General features: G+C 42.0%; 3 protein-coding genes across 3 annotated transcripts in view; all 3 read left to right on the forward strand.

Moving 5' to 3' along the window:
* The window catches only part of mki67 (marker of proliferation Ki-67), a 33237-nt gene extending 30369 nt beyond the window's left edge, over positions 1 to 2868 (forward strand). Inside the window, 1 exon segment of the mRNA XM_032502178.1 lies at positions 835 to 2868. Coding sequence (XP_032358069.1) covers positions 835 to 2645 — 1811 coding nt within the window. The 3' untranslated portion in view covers positions 2646 to 2868.
* Positions 2869 to 3568: 700 nt separating this feature from the next.
* On the forward strand, positions 3569 to 15335 carry tut1 (terminal uridylyl transferase 1, U6 snRNA-specific). The gene is made up of 10 exons (XM_032502152.1): positions 3569 to 3794; positions 4048 to 4238; positions 4387 to 4590; positions 5419 to 5533; positions 5664 to 5791; positions 5952 to 6178; positions 6279 to 6388; positions 12138 to 12260; positions 13527 to 13619; positions 13800 to 15335. The coding sequence occupies exons 1-10, from the start codon at positions 3719 to 3721 to the stop codon at positions 14933 to 14935; spliced, it is 2403 nt and encodes an 800-aa protein (XP_032358043.1). The 5' UTR covers positions 3569 to 3718; the 3' UTR covers positions 14936 to 15335.
* Positions 15336 to 20510: 5175 nt separating this feature from the next.
* The window catches only part of pyyb (peptide YYb), a gene marked incomplete at its 3' end in the record, with an annotated part of 2837 nt that continues 2708 nt past the window's right edge, over positions 20511 to 20639 (forward strand). Inside the window, 1 exon segment of the mRNA XM_032502177.1 lies at positions 20511 to 20579.

The raw sequence follows: 20639 nt of genomic DNA on the forward strand, positions 1-20639 counted from the left end.
AAAACAGCTGAGGATAAACGAGAGGCAGCTGAACAGTCTGAAGATCCTGTCGTCCCTGCTCCAGTCAGAGGAAGAAGAGGGAAGAAAACTGAAGCTGCAGCCCCACCTGCTGTGAAACAAACCAGAGGCAGGGATGTTGAGCCCACAATGGAGGAAACTACATCCCTGCCTCCCAAAGCTGTCCTTAAGCCTAAAAGAGGAAGAAATGCCAAAACAGCTTCTGACGAGCATCTTGGGCTGGTCCAAGAGATTGCCCCTGAAATTGAACAGAATCCACCTGTTGATGTTGACCAAGAAGCACATGACTGTGCAACACCCCTGGAGAAGGTTGTTTTGAAGCCCAAGCGAGGGAGAAAACCTAAACAGCCTGAACAACCAGTGCCAGAGCAGGAAGATGTGCCTTTTACTCACAGTGCCAGTGTTCCCCAAGCTGACGTGGCTGAAGGTATGTCATCTTCCTTGTTTGTGTTACTGCTGTCATTATGTTGATTTAAACAGCATCACATAAAGCTGTTTCTAAACCCATGCTTTACCTGTAAAATGTAGGGAATTTGATGTTTTCCATTCCTGGTGGAGTTAAAAAAATTGTGCATGCCCCATTAACCAAAGCAAGATCTTTTTTGATTTAGCTCTAAACAAACGAGTGTTGACCGCTTGCTCTGCGCTTTAAGCAACTCAGTGTTTTCACAACATTTAATGGATGGCCTGTGTAATAGATTTTTATTATAACAAAAAACTGGCTCATGTATGGTGTTTAACTGACCAGTTATTTAGTATTTCAACAACTGCAAATGAAAAGCTAACATTTTTGTTTTGCTTTCTCCTAAGCAGATGCAAATGATGTCTGCAGTGAGCTGGTCCTCAGCGAAAGTGATGAAAATCAAGAACAACCCACAGTGGAGACTGCTACTGACAAAGTCACCGAATTAGACACAACTGCTACCAAAGCTGCGCATGAGAAGAAATCCGTTCGAGGCAGAAGGGCAAAAACAGCTGAGGATAAACGAGAGGAAGCAGAGCAGTCTGAGGATCCTGTCGTCCCTGCTCCAGTCAGAGGAAGACGAGGAAAGAGAACTGAAGCTGCAGCCCCACCTGCTGTGAAACAAACCAGAGGCAGAAATGCAAAGCCTCAAGAAAGCCGGGATGTTGAGCCCACAATGGAAGAAAGTACGTCCCTGCCTCCCAAAGTTGTGCTTAAGCCTAAAAGAGGAAGAAATGGCAAAACAGCTTCCGATGAGCAACCTGAGATGGGACCAGAGAAAGTTGTGGAAACAACACCGGTGACTGAGATTTCCACTGAAGATGGGATTGACCAGACTCTAATAAAAGAAAATGATGCTGCCCCCCCTGCAGAGGAAGTTGTCCTGAAACCTGTTAGAGGGAGAAAAACTAAACCAACTCCCGTTGAACCACCTCAGCCGGAGCCAGAGAAAAATGAAGTTGTGGTAAATGAGCCTCTTACAGCAGATGCACAACCTCAAAAGTCCATCCCTACTCTTGGAAAACCCAGGAGAGGGAGACAGACAAAGCCTGATGATGTGGAACGGAATGAGGTGATGGAGGACACAGTTGTTGCTGTGGAGACCAAGCAGCAGTCTCAGCTTCCAGTCAGGGCTAAGAGGGGAAGAAATGCTAAACGGGAAGAAGAAAAGCTAGAGTCTACTCCCGCTGAGACTGTTAACTCCCAGGAGCCAGCCAAAAAACTGAGGAGAACCAGGAAGGCAGAGCAAGACGTAGAACCGAGAGAAGTCCAAGCCATTGAAATGGTTATTCCAGAGGAGACTGAAGTGAAGATGGATGAACAGACTACCGTGGTTGCAAAACCCAGGCGCGGAGGGCGGAAAGCAAAACAAGACCCTGAGCTTGAAACCCCTGTGGAGTCCACTGAGGTCCAAGAGGTAGCTGCCGTCAACTCCACAGACAAACTCAAAACGGGTAGGAGAGGAAAACAAAGTACTGAAGAGGCTGGAGTCACTGCTGTAGTACAAGAGGAAAAACCTGACCATGAGCTAGAAGCTGAAGAGAAGAATATTGCTGAGCCAGACACTCCAGTCATTAAACCAAGCAGGGCAAGGGGGGTGAAAACTTCTGTAAAAAAGGAGGTTTTGCAAGCCATTCCAGCCAAGAGAGCCCGTCGAGGTGCAGCTCTTCCCCTTGATGAGCCCAATGCAGAATCCACAGAGCCTGCGCCAACTTCAGCAGAGCCAGCCAAAAGAGGGAGACGGGCAGCGGCAAAGCCCACAGGAGATGATGCCACGGGGACCGGAGAGCAGCCGAAACCCGCTGAAGATTCAAGCAATGCTGCTGTGGAAGACACCAAAATGTCCAAAAGATCTGTGAGATGGAAAGCCGATTTGGAAGTCTTTGACATTTCAAAAGTAACACCTGTAAAGGCAGCTCGAGGTAGGAAACCAAAACTTGCAGTCGAAGTCGACACTGAAAGCAGAAATGTGTCCAAGGATGCTAACGAAGCTGAAGAGAAGGATCTCTCAGACAACGTTGGAGCTCAGCTCGTCAAGAGAGCCCGGCGAGGGGCAAAGGTCGCTGATGTCACCACGGATGAAGCGGAGGCCACGCGCAAGGTGAAAAGTGTTGAGGCTGAGACACAGCCAAAAACCCGTAGAGGAAGAATCGCTAAGAAATAAAAGCATTTGTATATATTCTTAATCACATTTTTCTCTTTTTGTAATTGTCATTGTTCTTAAATTGTATCACATTTTAGAAAGTAGTTTTATAAACTGAAAATTAAGCACTGTTTTTTTTGTTTTCAATACAGCAGGGAATTGTTTAACCATTTTTGTTACAAGGTGTACATTGTTCATTGATGTTTTTTGCAAATTTGTATGGTGATTAAATCTTTTAGTACAATGGACAAAAAATTGGTCTGAATTTGTCTTTATGTCCAAACATTCTCTGGTGTTCTGTTCATTCACAGGTGGGGTTAGAAGCATACGTGTAGTCTTGTAGGTACAATTACTGCTCGGGTGACTGGCCTCCATCAGTTGTGTTTTTGTCAGTTACACAAAGTGCTGAAAGATGAGACTGAAAGTTACATGGTTTACATTTGCTTTTGTGTATAAACTGCTGGTCTGACTTCATAAGCAGAGAATGGGTTTCTTCACTGCACAAAAACCCTTTCTATAGGAGGGGTAAGCAAAAGAGTGAGACAGGACTGGGGTTTAAAAGAAGCTTTAACCAAGCCATTATACTGCAGTCAATACACTCTTTGCATACAATGTGGAACACACTTTATTTGAAATCTGCGAACTATATAATATTTATTTTTGAAAATTTAGCATGTCCAAAATCTTTTTGCTAGAATTGCTAAACTATAATAAAGACTTGCTGTTCTGACAATTATTTTGAAGAAGCAAATTGAAAAATAAAAGATGTAGGCTATGTGATCAGTAGCCCCTTTGAACAGTGACGAAATATAAGAAGTTGAGAAACCGCTCCGAGGTGAACGGTGTCTGAAGTCTCAGGAAAAGCTGCATCATTTCCATCATGTCTGGCTTCGCAGGATACAATCAGGTTCGCCGGAACGTTTGTGAGAAAGAGGAAGAGAACAACCCGGACAAATTTTCGAGACGGACTTGAAACCAACGCAGACTCAACGTGCGAGGGAGATTTGAGAAGCGCGTTGAGAACAGTCGGCCATAAACTTGGGCTGACGACTTTAGTGGATGCTTTCTCGATATATTTACTTTTTTTTCCAATCATGGAGGCCGACAGTGACATAAAAACGACGCCGAGAGGGTTTCAGTGCACTTTGTGCAATGTCAATTTACCAAACCGTAAGTAACGTAACGTTAAGCTAACTGTTGCCCTTTTTTGACAGCCATCCGTTACTAATTTATGCAGGTTGCTAACATCACCGGACTAATAAAATAACCGTTCCCTGCTATTAAGCTGGTTACAATGCCATGCATTATTAGAACGGCTAGCTAATGTTATACTAGCTAACGTTAGTTTAAATGTACTAAATTTGTTATTTGTTAGCTAATTATTAGTACGTGTAGTTAATGCTCGTATTGTTATGTTCTCCAGTGGCAAGCCTGGATCAGCATGTCAAAGGGCGGAAACACCAGACACTGAGCCAGGTGCGGGCTACCAGGAAGAGCCAGGAGCAGCGCAGTGTGTTTGTCAGTGGCATCAAGCCTGACATCTCTCAGACTGATGTAGCTGAGTACTTCCAGCAGTTTGGGTCAATCTCAGATATTATCATGGACAAAGACCGGGTGAGTCAGCTGTTCCACAATGAGATGCAGTTTCATTTTAAATGATGCCTCATAACCAAGAGCGCTGATGGTCAATTTCATTGCAGCGTATGGGAAGTGACTGATGAACCCCAATGTGGTCTTGACTGTGATGTGTGTGCCCTCGCAGGGTGTGTACGCCATCGTGCAGTTCAGCGAGACCGACAGCATACAGGCGGCCCTGTCGTGTGTTGAGCATCAAATGAAAGGCCTGAAGCTGCGTGTCAAACCCCGGGAAAAGAAGGATTTCAAGCTGATTCCCAAGAAGAACAACTCCCAGAACCTCCAACAAGCTCTTGACCGTCTCAAACCTCAGCTGTGTCAGTTGGTGTCTGTAAGCATCCTGTTGTCAAGTATAAAGTCTGGCTTAGGCCAATAGGAGTGGGGGTCTGTAAGGATGGCAGAAGCTTTACAGCCTTTATGGGCTGCTAGGGGGGCCTTTAGATTCTTGAGACTTAAGTGTAGTTCCTAACTACAGTAGATCTTGTATATTACTCTCGCATTGCCAGACCTTGCTCCACTCGGCGCTGCGGAGGAGGGTCTGGCTAGTCCGCACAGCAGGGGAGAAAAACATGCTCTAGTTTATTGCCATTTCTTTAAACCAATCACAAATATCATGGGTAGTGCCTCTGCAAAATAGCCTCGGGAAGGAACTTGTTTGGGTGGGACACGTGTACGTTCAAAAGTTGTTTAGTCATTCAACAGAAAACAGGTTGAACAGACAGTCAGGCTAGCTGTCTGGACTTCCCCTGCAGAGATCTGAGGAGCAGTTAACCATAGTCCTCAGAAATTTAAAGTTTAAAATTCCAATACAAAGAAAGCGGAAGGTAACGGACAACCGGCCAAAAAGAGTGAAATTCGGCGGAAGTTCCAGCAGCAATGGAGTGATCCCGGGAGTGGAACATTCAGGATATAATAGACTACTTGTATATGAACCAGTGTTTCATTCAGGATTTCATCAAATCAACATAGAGGGAACATTGTTAACCATAAAATAATGTGCAATGTGAAAAGTAAGTGTACAATTTATACTACACTGACTATATGCATTACATAGTATTGTTTTTGGCACATTGCTTTTGAAATTGGTGCACAAAAAACCTGATATTCTTTTTATTTATTTAACAAAGCGACTGTGTTATTGTCCTTTGATCTCTTGTAGGTGGATGCACAGATGCAGTACGTCGTAGAGCGATTTCAGCTGGGAGAAAACGAAAAGAAGGCCCGAGGGTTGCTGGTTCAACTCCTGCAGGAGGTTTTTGTGGAGTTTTTTCCAGGTGACCTTTTCTAAACTCGCATACGGATGGTCACTTTGTGAAGTCTGGTCTTATTCAGGGACTATTGTGCAAACAGTAGTTGTAGACTGGCTCTCTCACCTTTTGAACACTGTGCTTGAATTGGTTGCAGACAGCCAGATTCAGCCGTTTGGTTCATCTGTCAACACGTTTGGCATCCACTCCTGCGACTTGGACCTGTTCCTGGAACTGGAAAACACCAAGGTTTTCCAGTCACGTGCCAAGTCTACCATGGAACAGGTCAGACCTTTTTCTTTTTTATATGTACAGTAGTTGGTGCCAAGTGCATTCTTTACCTCTGTAAAGTGCAAAATATAAAATTCTGTAACTTCATAGGGATTCTGCTGTGTATTTAAAAAAGAAAAAGTGTTTTTTCCTTCTTTTGTCTCTCTTTCTTCAGGCGGGGGAGGGCATGTCAGACGATGGCCGCTCCGAGGACTCCATCCTGTCTGACATTGACCTGTCCACCGCTTCTCCGGCCGAGGTCCTGGACCTTGTAGCAGCAATCCTTAGACGCTGCGTCCCCAGCGTTCACAAAGTCCAAGTGGTCGGCAGCGCTCGCCTCCCCGTAGTCAAGTTCCATCACCGCGAACTCAACCTGCAGGGCGACATCACCATTAACAACAAGTCAGCCCACACTTCTTGACTATGAGAAAGGTTTTTATCTTGTTCAGTGGGGAGAGTTATAGTGTGCTTTTCTTTTCTCCTGTCCTGTACCTCTCACTAGACTAGCAGTAAGAAACACCCGCTTCCTCCAGCTGTGCTCAGGGGTGGAGGACAGGCTGAGGCCTCTGGTGTACACCATCCGCTACTGGGCCAAGCAGAAGCAGCTGGCTGGTAAGATTAAATAAACCTAAACCTCCTGCACCTATTTCAACAAACAGTTTTTTTTATATATATTTCTTCAAGATTAGTGTGTTGTAGTCTTCTGTGCATTTAGGTTGTCAGTTTATTTTTTGGCCAGCAGATGTCAGTAAAACTCCACTTGTCCCTTATAGTGTTGGGGTCTGACACAGTGATTTGCAATGCCTTTTAGTGCCTTGGTATGGAAGCTGTGGTTAAAGAACAATATGGCACAAACACAGCATGCAGTATTACAACACAAACAGAGCTATGTCCCCAGATATAGAATCAAATTTGAATAAAAAGCGTTTTTTCACTGAAGAGCACACTAATTACCTTTTTTACTCCTGGGGCATATCATCTTTATTCCCTTTGAACCGTAGCCTCCAAGCTGCCGGTGCAGCTTTCAACAAGGCACTTGTGCTGAGTGATTAGCAGAGCGCGATGGGATTGGTTGCATGTTAGGCTTCTGTTGTAAACCATACGTTTTGAATTGATTGCATTGATCAGTGAGGCCGGGGGCTGATAAGAAATAAGTTTAAAAAAAAAAAAAAGTAAAAAGAAAAGTCAGTTTTCTGACTTCAAGTGAAAGGTGCAATTTGTAATACTGAAAGCTAGTGTTTGAAATAGTTACTGCAGTACTGGGGAGAGTCGTCTCCCCCACTCTCTCCTGCCCAGACTTGAATTTCACAGAGGTTGCCAGGCTGAGACTGCAACATCCACAACTATGTTACTAGACGCTTGTCTCACGTTGCCACACATTACTTCACAGCACAGTGGGGTCGCTAACCTTAGCTGGTTATATTGATAGTCATAAAAGCTGTGCTCATGTGGAGCTCTGTACCCAACTGCCAGACACAATTTTTCGGCTTAGAATTACCATAGGAATCACAAATAATAACACTACCTTGCCGTCCTTTCGACCCAACTGAACACACTTTATTGGCTTAGAATTATGGCAACAATCGCTAAACACACTGTATACTCACGGACCTCACTTTCCAATTTACAACCGCCCTCTCTCGGCTTAAAATAACTTGCCGTTGTCAGCCACGGCCGCTGAACAGGTGACACGTTACACATTGTAAACAGCTGTGGCCCACCCACCCGGTTAGCCAGGACCAGTCGGGATCACTTTACTGGCTGTTTCTCAATTGTTTTGCGAGTAACCTCCTTTTTATATAATTCAGTGTGAGTACACAAATGTTGAAATTACATAAAATGCCTGTGCCTTATAGCTTTGATAAATGAGTCTGAAGTTAATGCTTACCTGTTTATGAGGAAATTAGCCAACTCCTTTTGGGCTTGGGGCTGTCTCCATTTTTCAAATATATCTCTAATATTTACCCGGGGTTGGTTACGTCTCTGGTCACGCAACTGTTAGAAACATGTCATTTTTTTTTAGGTTGGGTAGAAGTTATCTCTGTTGATCCCGTTTGTTTGCTGCTTTCATGGCTGTCCTAACAGCTGCAGTGCGCTGGCTTTACGGTTTTAAAGGTATATCTGGTTACCCGGCCCGGCTGTCAAACTGGGAAGTTGATAACAACACACAGACCAAAACACAAATGGAAATTCTGTCAGAACAGAGATTTCAAAAGGAGAAAATACTGAAGTTAGCATTGTTGTCAGAAAAGATAGTATTTCCACTTAGTATGTTTCCTTAATATCTGAGGATGCATTGGGGTCATTTTTAGATGTATTACAGTAAATATACTACATATTGGACCTTTAACTTAGGGAGTCTGCAACTATATGAATCTGGGCTGTTTACAATACATCCTTGAAGTTGGCGATGACTGTTATTCAGGTTACACTATCCATCCTAGCATGCAAGCAAGAAGGTTACATGTAAACCAGACAGATGGATGGATGGATGGATAGATAGATACTTTATTTATTTATTCCCAAGCAAAATATTAGTCATCCAGTTGCATAGACAACCATAACACAACAAACACACGTGTGTACACACACACACACACAAACACATATATATATATATATATATATATATATATATATATATATATATATATATATATATATATATATATATATATATATATATATATATATATGTTTGTGTGTGTGTGTCACATACATAAAAATCACTCACAGAAATTTGAAGAGTTAACAATTTGTGAGGTGATTACCAAGGGTTGGTATGGACTGACCGTGTGATGCTTTGACCATGATAGGGTGCTATGGTAGTGTGTGTGCAGTGGCTGTAGTGCAAAAGTGAACAGTGCAGGGATTGAACAGTAAAATAGCATGTTATAAATATACTGACTATGAAAAGACACGACTGTAAACATAATAGAATTGCTTGACAAACAAGAAAAGAAGTATTATTTATGTGAATAAGTTCTACGAAGTAGATGTTATGACCACAGTCCAAATTTTGTATGAGGGCAAATTTAGCCTGTAAGACAGTCAGGGTTAGCATTTGATGCTTAAACCAATGAAAACAGTGATCACAGTCATAAGGAATTATAAGACATTGGAAGTGGCAATGATAGTTGCATCAGATTTCGACCGAGATGCGATTGGATCATTCAAGGCGGAGCCTTGATAAGTGCTCTACCATTTTAATATTGTGGGAAGAGAAAAACTTGAAACAGTGACATGTGGAAACTGTTTTTCAGTTAACAGCTTTTAGGATTATTGATCTTACATAACTGGTTTAACACTGGCAGAGCAGTGAAGAAACTAGAAAATATTCAAGGTTAACAAACTGAAATCAGGATTTTCTTTTTAAATGAAAAATAACTCGGATTAATCGATAATCAAAATAGTTGGGGATTAATGTAATTGCTGACAACTAATTGATTTATCAGTTAATCTTTACAGCTCTAAGTGTATTTGTTGTTTTTTTTGAGTCACTTATGGTTTGAGTGCCCACTGCATGACTTTAGCCCTGATCTTCCACTGCCCCAGACTGGAGGAAATCGGCGCTGAGTCGGCGCTCGCTAGACGGCGCACAAGCGCCATGTGTGAACCGTTAAAACCAAGAGGCTCGGCAATGCCCCGCAGACGCATTCCAGATGTCCAGCACGCCAAATGTGTCCGAAGCTGTTGGGGACTGTGCAGGGGAGAGGGGTTGCCTGCACTTGCCTGGAAAGTTTTTGTGACACCTAGATCAGAGGGGTGATAAGATCTCGCGAGATTAAAACATTACAGTATTTCTCATCGAGGTTAAGTTGTCTTGCGATATCAGTAGACTACACAAGCATTACATCGGTACTACCTTGGACTAATTCATGAATCCATCAGTGCCACATTTCAGTACTTTTTGCATAAGTGCAAGCTTCTCTGTCTGCATCTTTCACGGGGGGGCTCAGCTCCAACACACACACGCAGATGTGCGGTGGAAACGTTCCATTGCCTCTGCAGTTTGTAAAGTCAGTGAGACACGGCCATGCCGGTAAAGCGGCCCTTTTAAAACTTCACACCGACACGGTTTGCGGTTTCAAATGAATATCTTTTTGGGTCATATTTCATCATTTAAGTTTTCTTTACAAATATTTTTTAAATATTTTAATTAAAATGTTGTCCTGTGAGCTGAGTGTCTTACCACACTCCAAAGAAAGAGGCTTTTAGCTAGCTAATAAAGGCTTCTGTGGACACAGGCAACATGACTACATGGAAAGTTCCTCCGATTACTTGGACCCATGCGATGGGGAAGAACTTCTTTTAATCTTTGGCAGGAACGCAAATGCCTTGTATCCAACGAGCTGCACCACAACTGGGACGTGAAAAAGACGAGCTGGAGAGAAATTGCTGATTTGCTTCAAAAGCCAGGTGAGAAAAATGGGTGCATTTATCATATTGTAATGACATTTTCCACAGGGAGCATGAGTCTGAACTCAATACCACTGTCCATTTACAGTACTAGTGTACAGTAGTACTATGAAATACATAGGCTACTGTACATGTAATGGTTAGGTTCACCACTAACTTATCCTTATTGCTTTATGTGAAAGTACTATAGAAATGGATTTAGTAGGAAATTTAAGTATGAGCTATACAAAGTGTAAAATGTGAGCGTACAATACTATTACAAGAACTAAGACCTATTACATTGATCATGTCAAAGTTAAGAGCAATGATCATGATTTGCTATTTCTATAGAACTGTGATGTCCACTGACACAATTTCTTTTTCATCTCTCTTCTATCTTAAAGTGTCACTCGTCAGTGCGAAGATGACACAGGAGCTCACCTGAGCTTTCTGAATCCCAAGAGTCACAGACACTGCTGTCGAGGCCTAGCACAGCTTCAGATAGAACATTCCGGACGGCTTTGGGTGGTTAGATGGAGCATCCTCGACAGCTGCAGAGGAATGTCCTTCACCTGGCCACCACCCGCCAGCAGGAAGGCGCCAGGGGAGTCAAGTCCAGGTGCACGTAAAGGGTGCAGAAGCTTGTTGTTTTAATGCAGGAGGCCTCAAAAGTTGCTGCTGACCTAACTCCAGATGCGTTGAATGCATTTGGAAACCAGGTAGCAGCTGAACTACACCAAATACAATCTTACAAGATTAAACCGGAACATCATTAATGATTTATGACACTCAAGAGAAATCAATAGATTCCCCAACCTGTACATGTCACTTCAGGGATCTATAATCAGAATGTAAACCACTGCAAAGCTATGCTTGAACAGTTTTGTTTAAAATGATCAGTATTTGAATTTATTTGATTGTTAACTCTGTATTTATTTATGTTTTCATTGTAGTGAAATTGCGACTGTTTTGATGTATTTAACTGTTTCCTGTTGCTTTTTCAATAAATGATTGCAACAAAGGTTTCTGTCTGGTTGTACATGTAGAGGGAACAATTACATCAAAGTATATGAAGAATTTCCATTTGAGTGCACAAAAAAAAAATCTTATAGAGCAACCAAACTATAAGACATTTAGCAGCGGCTTTGAAACAATGTCAGAATCACAAAAATACATTTAGTTTTTATTGTGCTTTTCTAAACACTCGCTTTACAGTTTTGGTTTTTGAACACACAAAAGGTACGGTGACACGACAGACAAAAAAGAAAAGGCAGATCCATAGGTGCATGGATAAGCCTAGGTAAAGCAGGAGGGGCGGGCAAAGAAAAAGGGATAAACTGGGAAAGTCGCTAACAGGAAATAGCAAGGTTGAAAGGTGAGTTTTGAGTGTTTTACAATAACGGTAATCTTTATTTGTGTAGCACTTTTCAAACCCAAGTCCTTAAAAGTACAAAATGTGGAAAATCATAGAAACACGCATCTTAGCAAGAAATGCATAATACACTCAGAAAACTCTTATTTTGACAGTACATTAGTAAAATGCGCCTAGGCTTATACACAGCACGCACACACAGGGAAACGCAGCAGCACACAAACATGCAAATGATTACATATAAAGTTATTATAGTGCAAATCTAATATCTATATCATGATGCTCTCTTGGGTTTATTGCTCACTTTGGGGTCCTGCTTGGATATGAGGTGTTTCTGGCGGACATCCATTCCTATTTTGGAAAACTCTTGCTCTCATACACAGTATCACGTCATTTCCCATGTCACTTTTCGCATGCGTTTTTGTAACAAAACTTTGTTTGGAAATCAGATGGGCTCACCGGGGATTCCTCCTGGTGAAGATCTGGTAGTTGGTCCCTCCCTGCCATGTAATGTAGATGTAATCTTTTACACTAATCAGAGTTTCATCATTTTATCTATTAACACAATCACGTTTGCATTGTGACATGTAGGTAATCCCAGCGGCGCCGGTCCCCTGCTCAACAACTACGCTCTGACACTGCTGGTCATCTTCTTCCTGCAAAACTGTGAGCCTCCTGTCCTCCCCACAGTGGACCAGCTCAAAGACATGGCCTGTAAGTGCTGCATGGCTCCACAGTGGGTCTCACACAGCGTCTTCGTATTCTTACAGTGGTGCTCAAAAGTTTACATACACATGCTTAAGTTGACTAAAAAGAGGAATAAAAAAATCATGTTTTGGAAATTTATTTTAATACCTAAATTAAAAAATGAGGTAAAATCCAACCTTTAAGGACACCAATTTTCTTTGTGAATGAATAACGTATTGTAATAAATAAATGTTCTTATTTAAAATACAGGGGTCATAAGTATACATCCCCTATGTTAAATTCCCATAGAGGCAGGCAGATTTTTATTATTAAAGGCCAGTTTATTTCCTGGATTCAGGATATTATGCATCCTGATAAAGTTCCCTTGGCCTTAGAATTAAAATAGCCCCACACACCACATACTCTTCACCATGCTTAGAGATAGGCATGGGATACTTCTATAAAATCACTCTCAATGCAAATCAAACCAGGTATTAGTCTAACTGAAATAAAACCATGCCTATCTCTAAGCATGGTGAAGAGTATGTGGTGATGTGGGGCATTTTAATTCTAAAGGCCAAGGGAACTTTATCAGGATGCATATATCCTGAATCCAGGAAATACTGGCCTTAATAATAAAATCTGCCTGCCTCTATGGGAATTTAACATAGGGGTTGTATACTTATGCCCCCTGTATTTTAAATAAGAACATTTATTTATTTACAATACGTTATTCATTCACAAGAAAATTGGTGTCCTTAAAGGTTGATTTTACCTCATTTTTTAATTTAGGTATTAAATAAATTTCCAAAACATGATTTTTTTATTCCTCTTTTTAGTCAACTTAAGCATGTGTATGTAAACTTTTGAGCACCACTGTATCTGACACCTCTCTTACGTTTCCTGTGAGGTTTGCCGGAGTGTTCCAAGTCAGATTCGCCAAACTCTCCCAATTACACAGAAAGCTTGTTTTATCCTGACAAATGTCACCTGTTCACGAGGATGCATGTTTTGCAAGATTTTGTCATTGTCATCAGTATTCTTTTTTTTAATTATTTCACTGTGGAGAGACTCCATCAGCTGTCCGTCGGTTGTTTGAAATGACTGTTGATGTGTTATTGTGATATTTCAAGGTTCCAAATATTTCACTTCATATAAGAAGGATTTTTCTAGACAGGGGGATTTCATATTTAGATAGAAACGGAAAGTTAATCTGTTTGTGTTGTCATTTCAGTGATGCTATTTGTTAACCTGTGTGCTTGTATTAATTATTGTGTGTTAACCTCTTTGCAGGTGAGGAGGAAGAGTGTGTGATTGAGGGCTGGAACTGCACCTTCCCCAGTCAGCCTTTTGCTGTGCCCCCCAGCAGGAATACACAGGACCTCTGTAAGTGAGAGTAATGGGACAGTGTGATTTGGAAGTTTCCTGCAACGTTTTTATATAACATTCATTAATTCAAAATACAACTCAATCTCATCTTAACTCCTTAAATACAATGCCAACATCACCACTACAGATGCTCAATGTCTCTCTCGATGTCCTGTACATGTTTGTCTTCCTTTCTAGGCACCCTGCTCTTTGGCTTCTTCTCCTTCTATGCTAAGTTTGATTTTGCCAGTAGTGTCATATCTGTCAGGAAGGGTATTGCCCTCCCAATCACTGATTTCCTCAGCCAGAATAAAGAGGAGGAGGTCATGGAAGAGGAAAAACCTGCCACGACCCAACCCCCTGGTCCCAAACTGGGCCCCCTAAATCTCTTAGACCCCTTTGATCTCTCCCACAACGTAGCTGGAAACCTGAATGAGCGCTCTCAGCGCAGCTTTCAGAGGGAGTGCCAGGAGGCCGATAAGTACTGCCGCAGCCTGCAGTACCAGCGCAAATCTACCAAGGGGAAATCATGGGGGCTGGTGCGCTTATTCACACCCCATGGGGAGGTTCCACAGGCCAAAACAGAGCAGCCGGCCATCAGCATCCCCTTCAAATCAGCGTCGCTGCCTGAAGGGCTGCGCAATCAGCTGCACGTGGCAGGGGAAGGTTTCCGGCTGCTGTGGTTTCAGAAGGTTTGCGTTGCTACGGAGGGAGTCTTCCAAAGAGTTCTCAGGTGTCACCTTACTCGCTCCACAGAAGCCGCGTTTGGTGAGGATTCAGTTGTTGATGCTAATATGGAAATGGAAACTACATCAGCTTCCCTCAACACGTCAATAAATGACAGCTGTGACAGTGTTGAATCCCAAAACGAAGCCAGCCCTCTGAGTACGGCCGCGCTCGGTGCCAAGAGGCGGCTATCTTCTGCCAGCGATGCTTCTGTGTCGCCTCAAGGCAAAAAGCCAAGACTGGCAAAAAGAGGCAAGCCTGAATTGCCTCACTGGATCTGTGTGCAGAAGCACACGGTGTGGGCTGGCAGGAGGAAAGTGAGAAGGGAGCTGATCAAAGATACAGACCAGAGGCCAGAGGGCAGCTGTATGGAGTTGGAGTCCCAGGTCACAGCGCACATCATTGAAAAAGAGCCGGAGCTCAAGGAGCCCCTGGAGTTCAAGGTTCAGCCCCAGATGGTTGGTGGAACAGAAAGCACAAAGGTAGTGCTCAAGTTGGAGCCGACCAGTGACAGGACAGGAGTTTTTCATGACTTCTTTCATTTCCTGGAAGCCTTCTTGCCTAAGATGGTAGAGACACTGCTTGAGAAAGACATTACTAGTGCTTAAATGGGATCCATTTGAAATATGTCTCCAGATTTTGGGTGTACTTTGTTCTATTTTCTACATCCAAGAGACCATTACCGTTACCTGTATTAACCCTTTAGAATGGGACATGAAAGAGCGCAACTTTGGCTTTATGTTGACCCAGACATCAGTTTATTATATTTGTAAATGTGGACTTTGTTTTCATGAGTATTTCTACTTTTTGTTTGTTTCATTATAAGATTTCTTGATTACTTTCTTGATCTACTTTTATGTTTTGGACATGTCTTGGTGTAAGTGCAGTTCTGTAAAATAATAATTAACAAGGCTCTTAAATGAAGAAAGGGAAAGTTAAGTGGCAGATAATTGATATACACACCATCTAAAGTTGTCTGCAAACAAATGAAGTATTTGTAAAACACCACCTCCTTCTCTACACAGTAGCAGTGATTAGTTAATTAACTTTGCCTTCATGCACTTTTTTAATTTTTTTTTTATAAAGAATCCGTGCCCAGCTTTGGTTCTTTGTGGGCTGACAGAAAGGGACCACTGAGTGGAGCTTTTCTCCAGTCAGGTCTGTACTCATATACCTGAGACAGATGAGAGAAATGACTCTGCCAGGCAGACTGCTTTATTACAGCAGGACAAGCAGCAGCCGAGGGTTGCACAGAGCTCCCGTGCACTGATTAACATCATTCATCTCACTCTGAAAGGGAAATGCAGATGGCCAGCAGGTTAGACAGGCCTCGGAGGATGGAGATGGCTGCGATGATAAAGATGTTTGAGACGGCTTACCACATTTTAATCTCATGCTGGTTGGCATAACTAAAAGGATATTTATTGTGACCATGAAATAAAATATAAAACTGGTATGTGACCATATGACTCAATCAGTTGAAGCCCAGCAAAAATTACATTCTTTGTCTGGTAAAATAATTACCGGTATAGCAGTATAATATACAGTATAGCAGTATAATTGACTGCTCCAATGATTACTGCCAAAAGAGCTAAAATGTTTTTTTGGCCAAAATGCTACTTGTGATTAATTTTTTATTATTAGAAAGGCAAGTCTTGCATTTTCACTTCACTTGAAAATCATCAAAATCTTGATACTTATTTTAGCCATGCTAGCAGCATGACTCTGGGGATAGCAAAGCTGGTCTTTGATTAAGGCTGAAATATCTCTACTATTTGATGGATTGCCGTTGAATTTTGTACAGGCATGATCCCCGGAGGATGGATCCTAATGACTTTTGAAAAAAAAAAAAGACTTTCCTGATTTTCTTTTAAGCGCCACCAGCGGGTCAAAGTTTTCATTTTAATATCTGTACATCTACTAAATGTACAGATAGAAGAGGATGAATTCTAATACATTTGGTGATCCCCTGAGTTTTCCTCTAGCACCACCATGAGCTTTACATTTGTGGTTTTGTGTCTCAGGATCTATTTAATGGATTATTTGTTTGCACATTTGCTTGTTTATTTCCCTTTTGTGCATATTTATCACTTGAACATCAGCTATTTTCTTTTACCAACACTCCAGGCTCCACCAATCTCACCATTCCTTGTTTTTTTTTAAAGGTGCTCCTGATATATGGCCTTTCACTCACACACACAGACACCCCCCCACACCCTTAGCTCTAAGCCAGAGGATCAAAGTGATTGATGTGGGTTTGCTGTTGGCCTAAAACAAGAAAACAAACCTTTACTTGTTACAAGAGTCATACAATCGTACTGTTTTCCTCGAGTTTCCCTTCATCAAATAAAGCAAGAATACTGTAGATTCCGCTGGGCGTTTGTATATGCTGTCAGACTGTGGAGCCTATTCATTATGTGGAGTTCCCCAAACACCTGCCAATTTAAAGTTTTGTGAAATTTGGTGTCCATTGGGAAGAGATCCTGAGCCAAGCCCCCTGACACTTGAAATCTCCACAGCCTGCAACCAACATCAGCCGTTTACTGCTTGTGCTCAATCCTTTTTGACCCGTGAATACTCCCACATTGAGTGTGGCATCATCATGTTTTGTCTTAATGCTGTAAGCTTACAACACACTGTCTAGTTATCAACCATTCTGCATGATCTGATGCCCAGAGGGGGAAGTGAGTAAGACATTGACCTTATCTTGCCATCGCAGATTTAAGGAGGGTATCATTTTGGATACATAAATAGCCAACTCAATCCCTATGTTGTAGTTGCGGCTTTGAAAGCATGCTCTGAATCAAATCATTGACCTTTCCCGAGCCCTCTGACATCTGTCAGAATTACCTGAAGCTGCCATTGCCAGCTCACTGATAAACACATCAGTCGGTGGGATATTGCTGTAATTGGTCGGCTCTGCTTTCCAGAAAAGGCAAGTGATCCTCCCGTGGTAGTGGGCAGCCATCAACCCCCCTATTTTGTCTCCTGAGCTGTGCAAACAGACCAGGCTGCCTGAAAAGCACTCTGTTCATATTAGTGGCTCCCCCTGGAGATAAGGATAAATAAAAACGCATGATCATTTCCCTCCTTCTGTCTGTGATGGCAGGAAGGAGTCAGACATTCTCTGGGGACATTGCTCTTACACCAGAATGGACTTTTGTTAGCACCCGTGTGTGTGTGTGTGTGTGTGATCTTCCTTTTGTCGTGCAAATGGGAAATTGTGACGACAGGTTCAGCTTTTAAAAGCTGAGAACTTTTTGAGTTCATCCATTTGAAGGGTAGCCTATATGTAGATTCCTACGGTATACAAAGTAGATTTCAAACATCAGGATTTGGTCAACTTATCAGCAAAAATATATTTCTATGTCCTTGCCCTCAAAGTCCCAGACATCAGCACCAGCATCAGTTGGAAAAGTCAGATGAGAGAAGATGAGAGAAAAAGTTTTGAGACTGGTCCTACGGGTGCTATTATCTCGGCCTTGATGGCAACACAAACACTTCTCCCCTCTGTTGGGGCCCAAACGGCTCTTCAGGAGTGCATTAGCTGGGGCTTATTGGACTGTGAAAACTTTAACTGTCTGCCCTTTTCCCTTATCTGGGGGCTGTTACATTTCCAGCATTTACCTTCAAACACTGAAGCGAGGTAATGAGTTTGTCTTGTGCATCTTGTTGTTTCTTGTCATTGACTTTTACAACCCGTAGAGTGAGCGCAGAGAGGTTGATTACTGGAGTAGAATTAACTAAATGTTCAAGATGGCCACCGTTAGCTGTGGGAAATGGATGATTACAATAGATAACTATTCATCACTTTCCTTGAATGGGAGATGATTCATGCATTATTTAATCACTTGTAGCTATTCCCATACTCATCAAATTGTTTAAAAAAAACATGATTTTTAAATTGACGTCCCACTTTGCTATTTTGCATCAATTTGGACAGTGGTCATTGGACGCAAAAAAAACAAACTGCGGCATGCTAATTGTCCCTCAATATCAGTTTAAATGATGGTAGAATAATTGCTCACAAACGATCAGTGCAATCAGTGTGTGATACCACAATCCACATTCAGCCTTTATGGCATGGCCACACACTTTAGCTGCTTGTTTGCTTTCAACAACAGTAACAGCAGCAGACAGTGGTGATTTATGCCCAAATCAAGTTGGGTTTTTTGACAAGGGTTTAGGGACAGACAGCGGTAAAACCAATGCCTTTTTACAACTCTATAAACAACACAAGAGAGGGTTTTTGTCATGACTTCCCTGGGGAGCCCAGTAGGAAAACATCAAGTGTGCCGTTTCTTTGATCATCCATGATACATGGCTGATGGAGCTGTAAATAAAGCATTTATTTCAGGTGCGAGTCTGGTAATAAATCTGCTGCACATCTCTATCCTAACATAAGAGACCGAGGCAGGAACCCCTCAACGTGTGCACACTCAAAAAAAAAAAGACATCACTGCACCTGAACTGTTGAATAAGGGACGACTTCTGGCGGAATGAACTGAACAGCAGACCGTGAAGATCCAAGATAAACAGGAGCCGCTGCAATGGTTATAAATGTGACCGATTACGTTAGACTCAGCCTTAGCACTTGAGCTCTGAAAGGCATTTATGTACACAATGGTCTCTCAGTCCATCTATGATCGTCATAGGCCCGCACACCAACCCTTAAAGTCTCTGTAGTGACATCCATTTTAAAAGGCTTAATGTAAGGGTTCATAAAAAGTGATATTTGATCCAGCAACACCCCGATGAATCATTTAATTCAATCATGAAAGGATGACTGCAGTGAAAAAGATTCCCTAAAGCATGCTGACGCCATGATCGTGGGGGTGTGTGGATGCTGTGGCCTATGACCTCTACCTCTATTTAAGCCTGTAACTTTGGTGGCTGCACAAACATTTTCTATCCCATATCTTCTGTATCTATAGATGAACGTGTTTGTTCATTAACTACCCATTCACAGAATGCGTGAAAGTCAACAAGACGGTCAAATGGCTTGGATTACAACGGCACTGTGCACTGCAAGAAATTCGCCCTAATTAATAATATCGAACAACATATTAATGCACCTACTTTTTATGGAGCCATCATAGTGAAAATACTCTATACCACTCAGCATTTGAATTTTTTTGTAGAATTAAAGGGGAAGGCTCAACCTAAACTCACTCATGTGACATAGAGCTGTACATGAAATGGACGTATATTAACTAGTACAGTTACTTCAATTAACAAATATCAAGTATGTAACAAATTTGTGTTAAAATATCTGTTTAAGTTCGACAACTTTGTCAGCGGGGAAACAGACAGAATGAGTGATGGATGGATAGAGAGACTACATCTGTTGACTGATAGCCTGAAAGAATGTGTTCTCTGTGTATTTCAGGTTAACAGGGTCAGTCACCCTATCCGTTTCTAAAGTGCTGTGCAGGCCATTATTTAGACTTAGACTTCTCTTTATTGATCCTTTTGGGATGACTCCCGCAAGGAAATAGAATTTCCAGCAGCTCACAAGCCATTTGAATAGGGAATAAGGAGGTATAAAAAAATACAGTGTGGTATATTTCAAGTGTGAAGGGCCATTTGTATTATGTTCTGGTTGTTGACATATTGTTGTTTCTGAACTGGTCTGCTAGTGAGAGACAGAACTTCAGGGCAGGCTAGTAGCCTACAGGTTTGTGTCTTTTGCAACAATCCTGCAGGAATGTTACGTGATATATTGGTAAGAAGCATATAGACCAGGTCATAAAATAGGCCAGTAAACAGTTCACCCCAAAATCAGAATAGGCCTACATGCATCCACACTAAAACAATCTAGATTACTAAAAACAGGGACGTTATGTGGGCTACTTATGATTTATAACCATGCAAGGGTGATGTGCTAAAAAAGAACCCCTTGCCTAAAAGGGTAATATCGTTCTTTTTCAAGTTTAAAAGCAATACTACAAATTTTAAACTTCATAGTGAGATATCTGCGTCTTTTCCACGTGTAGGCCATTTGCCTCATAATAAACTTCATAATTCAGCTAAGTGTCAAACATCCCTGCTAAATCTAACACTAACCCAAAGCAGTCGGAATATTTGTTAGAATAAGTGTCTCGTTGCGAAAGAGAGGGGTGTGGTTAACTGTTGGGAGTGCGAGTCAGGTATCCATCCCGCCCTATATAACCCTGGGATCTGCGAAGACAGCAGCAAGACAGCAGCAGGACAACCACTGGGGACACTACATCACGAGACAACTGTCAAAAAGTAAGTGACTTTGTTCTTACTTTAATGCATCCTGATTTTTTTTTTTTTTAGCCGAACGCT

This window comes from Etheostoma spectabile, chromosome 21, assembly GCF_008692095.1.
Source record: "Etheostoma spectabile isolate EspeVRDwgs_2016 chromosome 21, UIUC_Espe_1.0, whole genome shotgun sequence".
Classification (NCBI taxonomy): domain Eukaryota; kingdom Metazoa; phylum Chordata; class Actinopteri; order Perciformes; family Percidae; genus Etheostoma; species Etheostoma spectabile.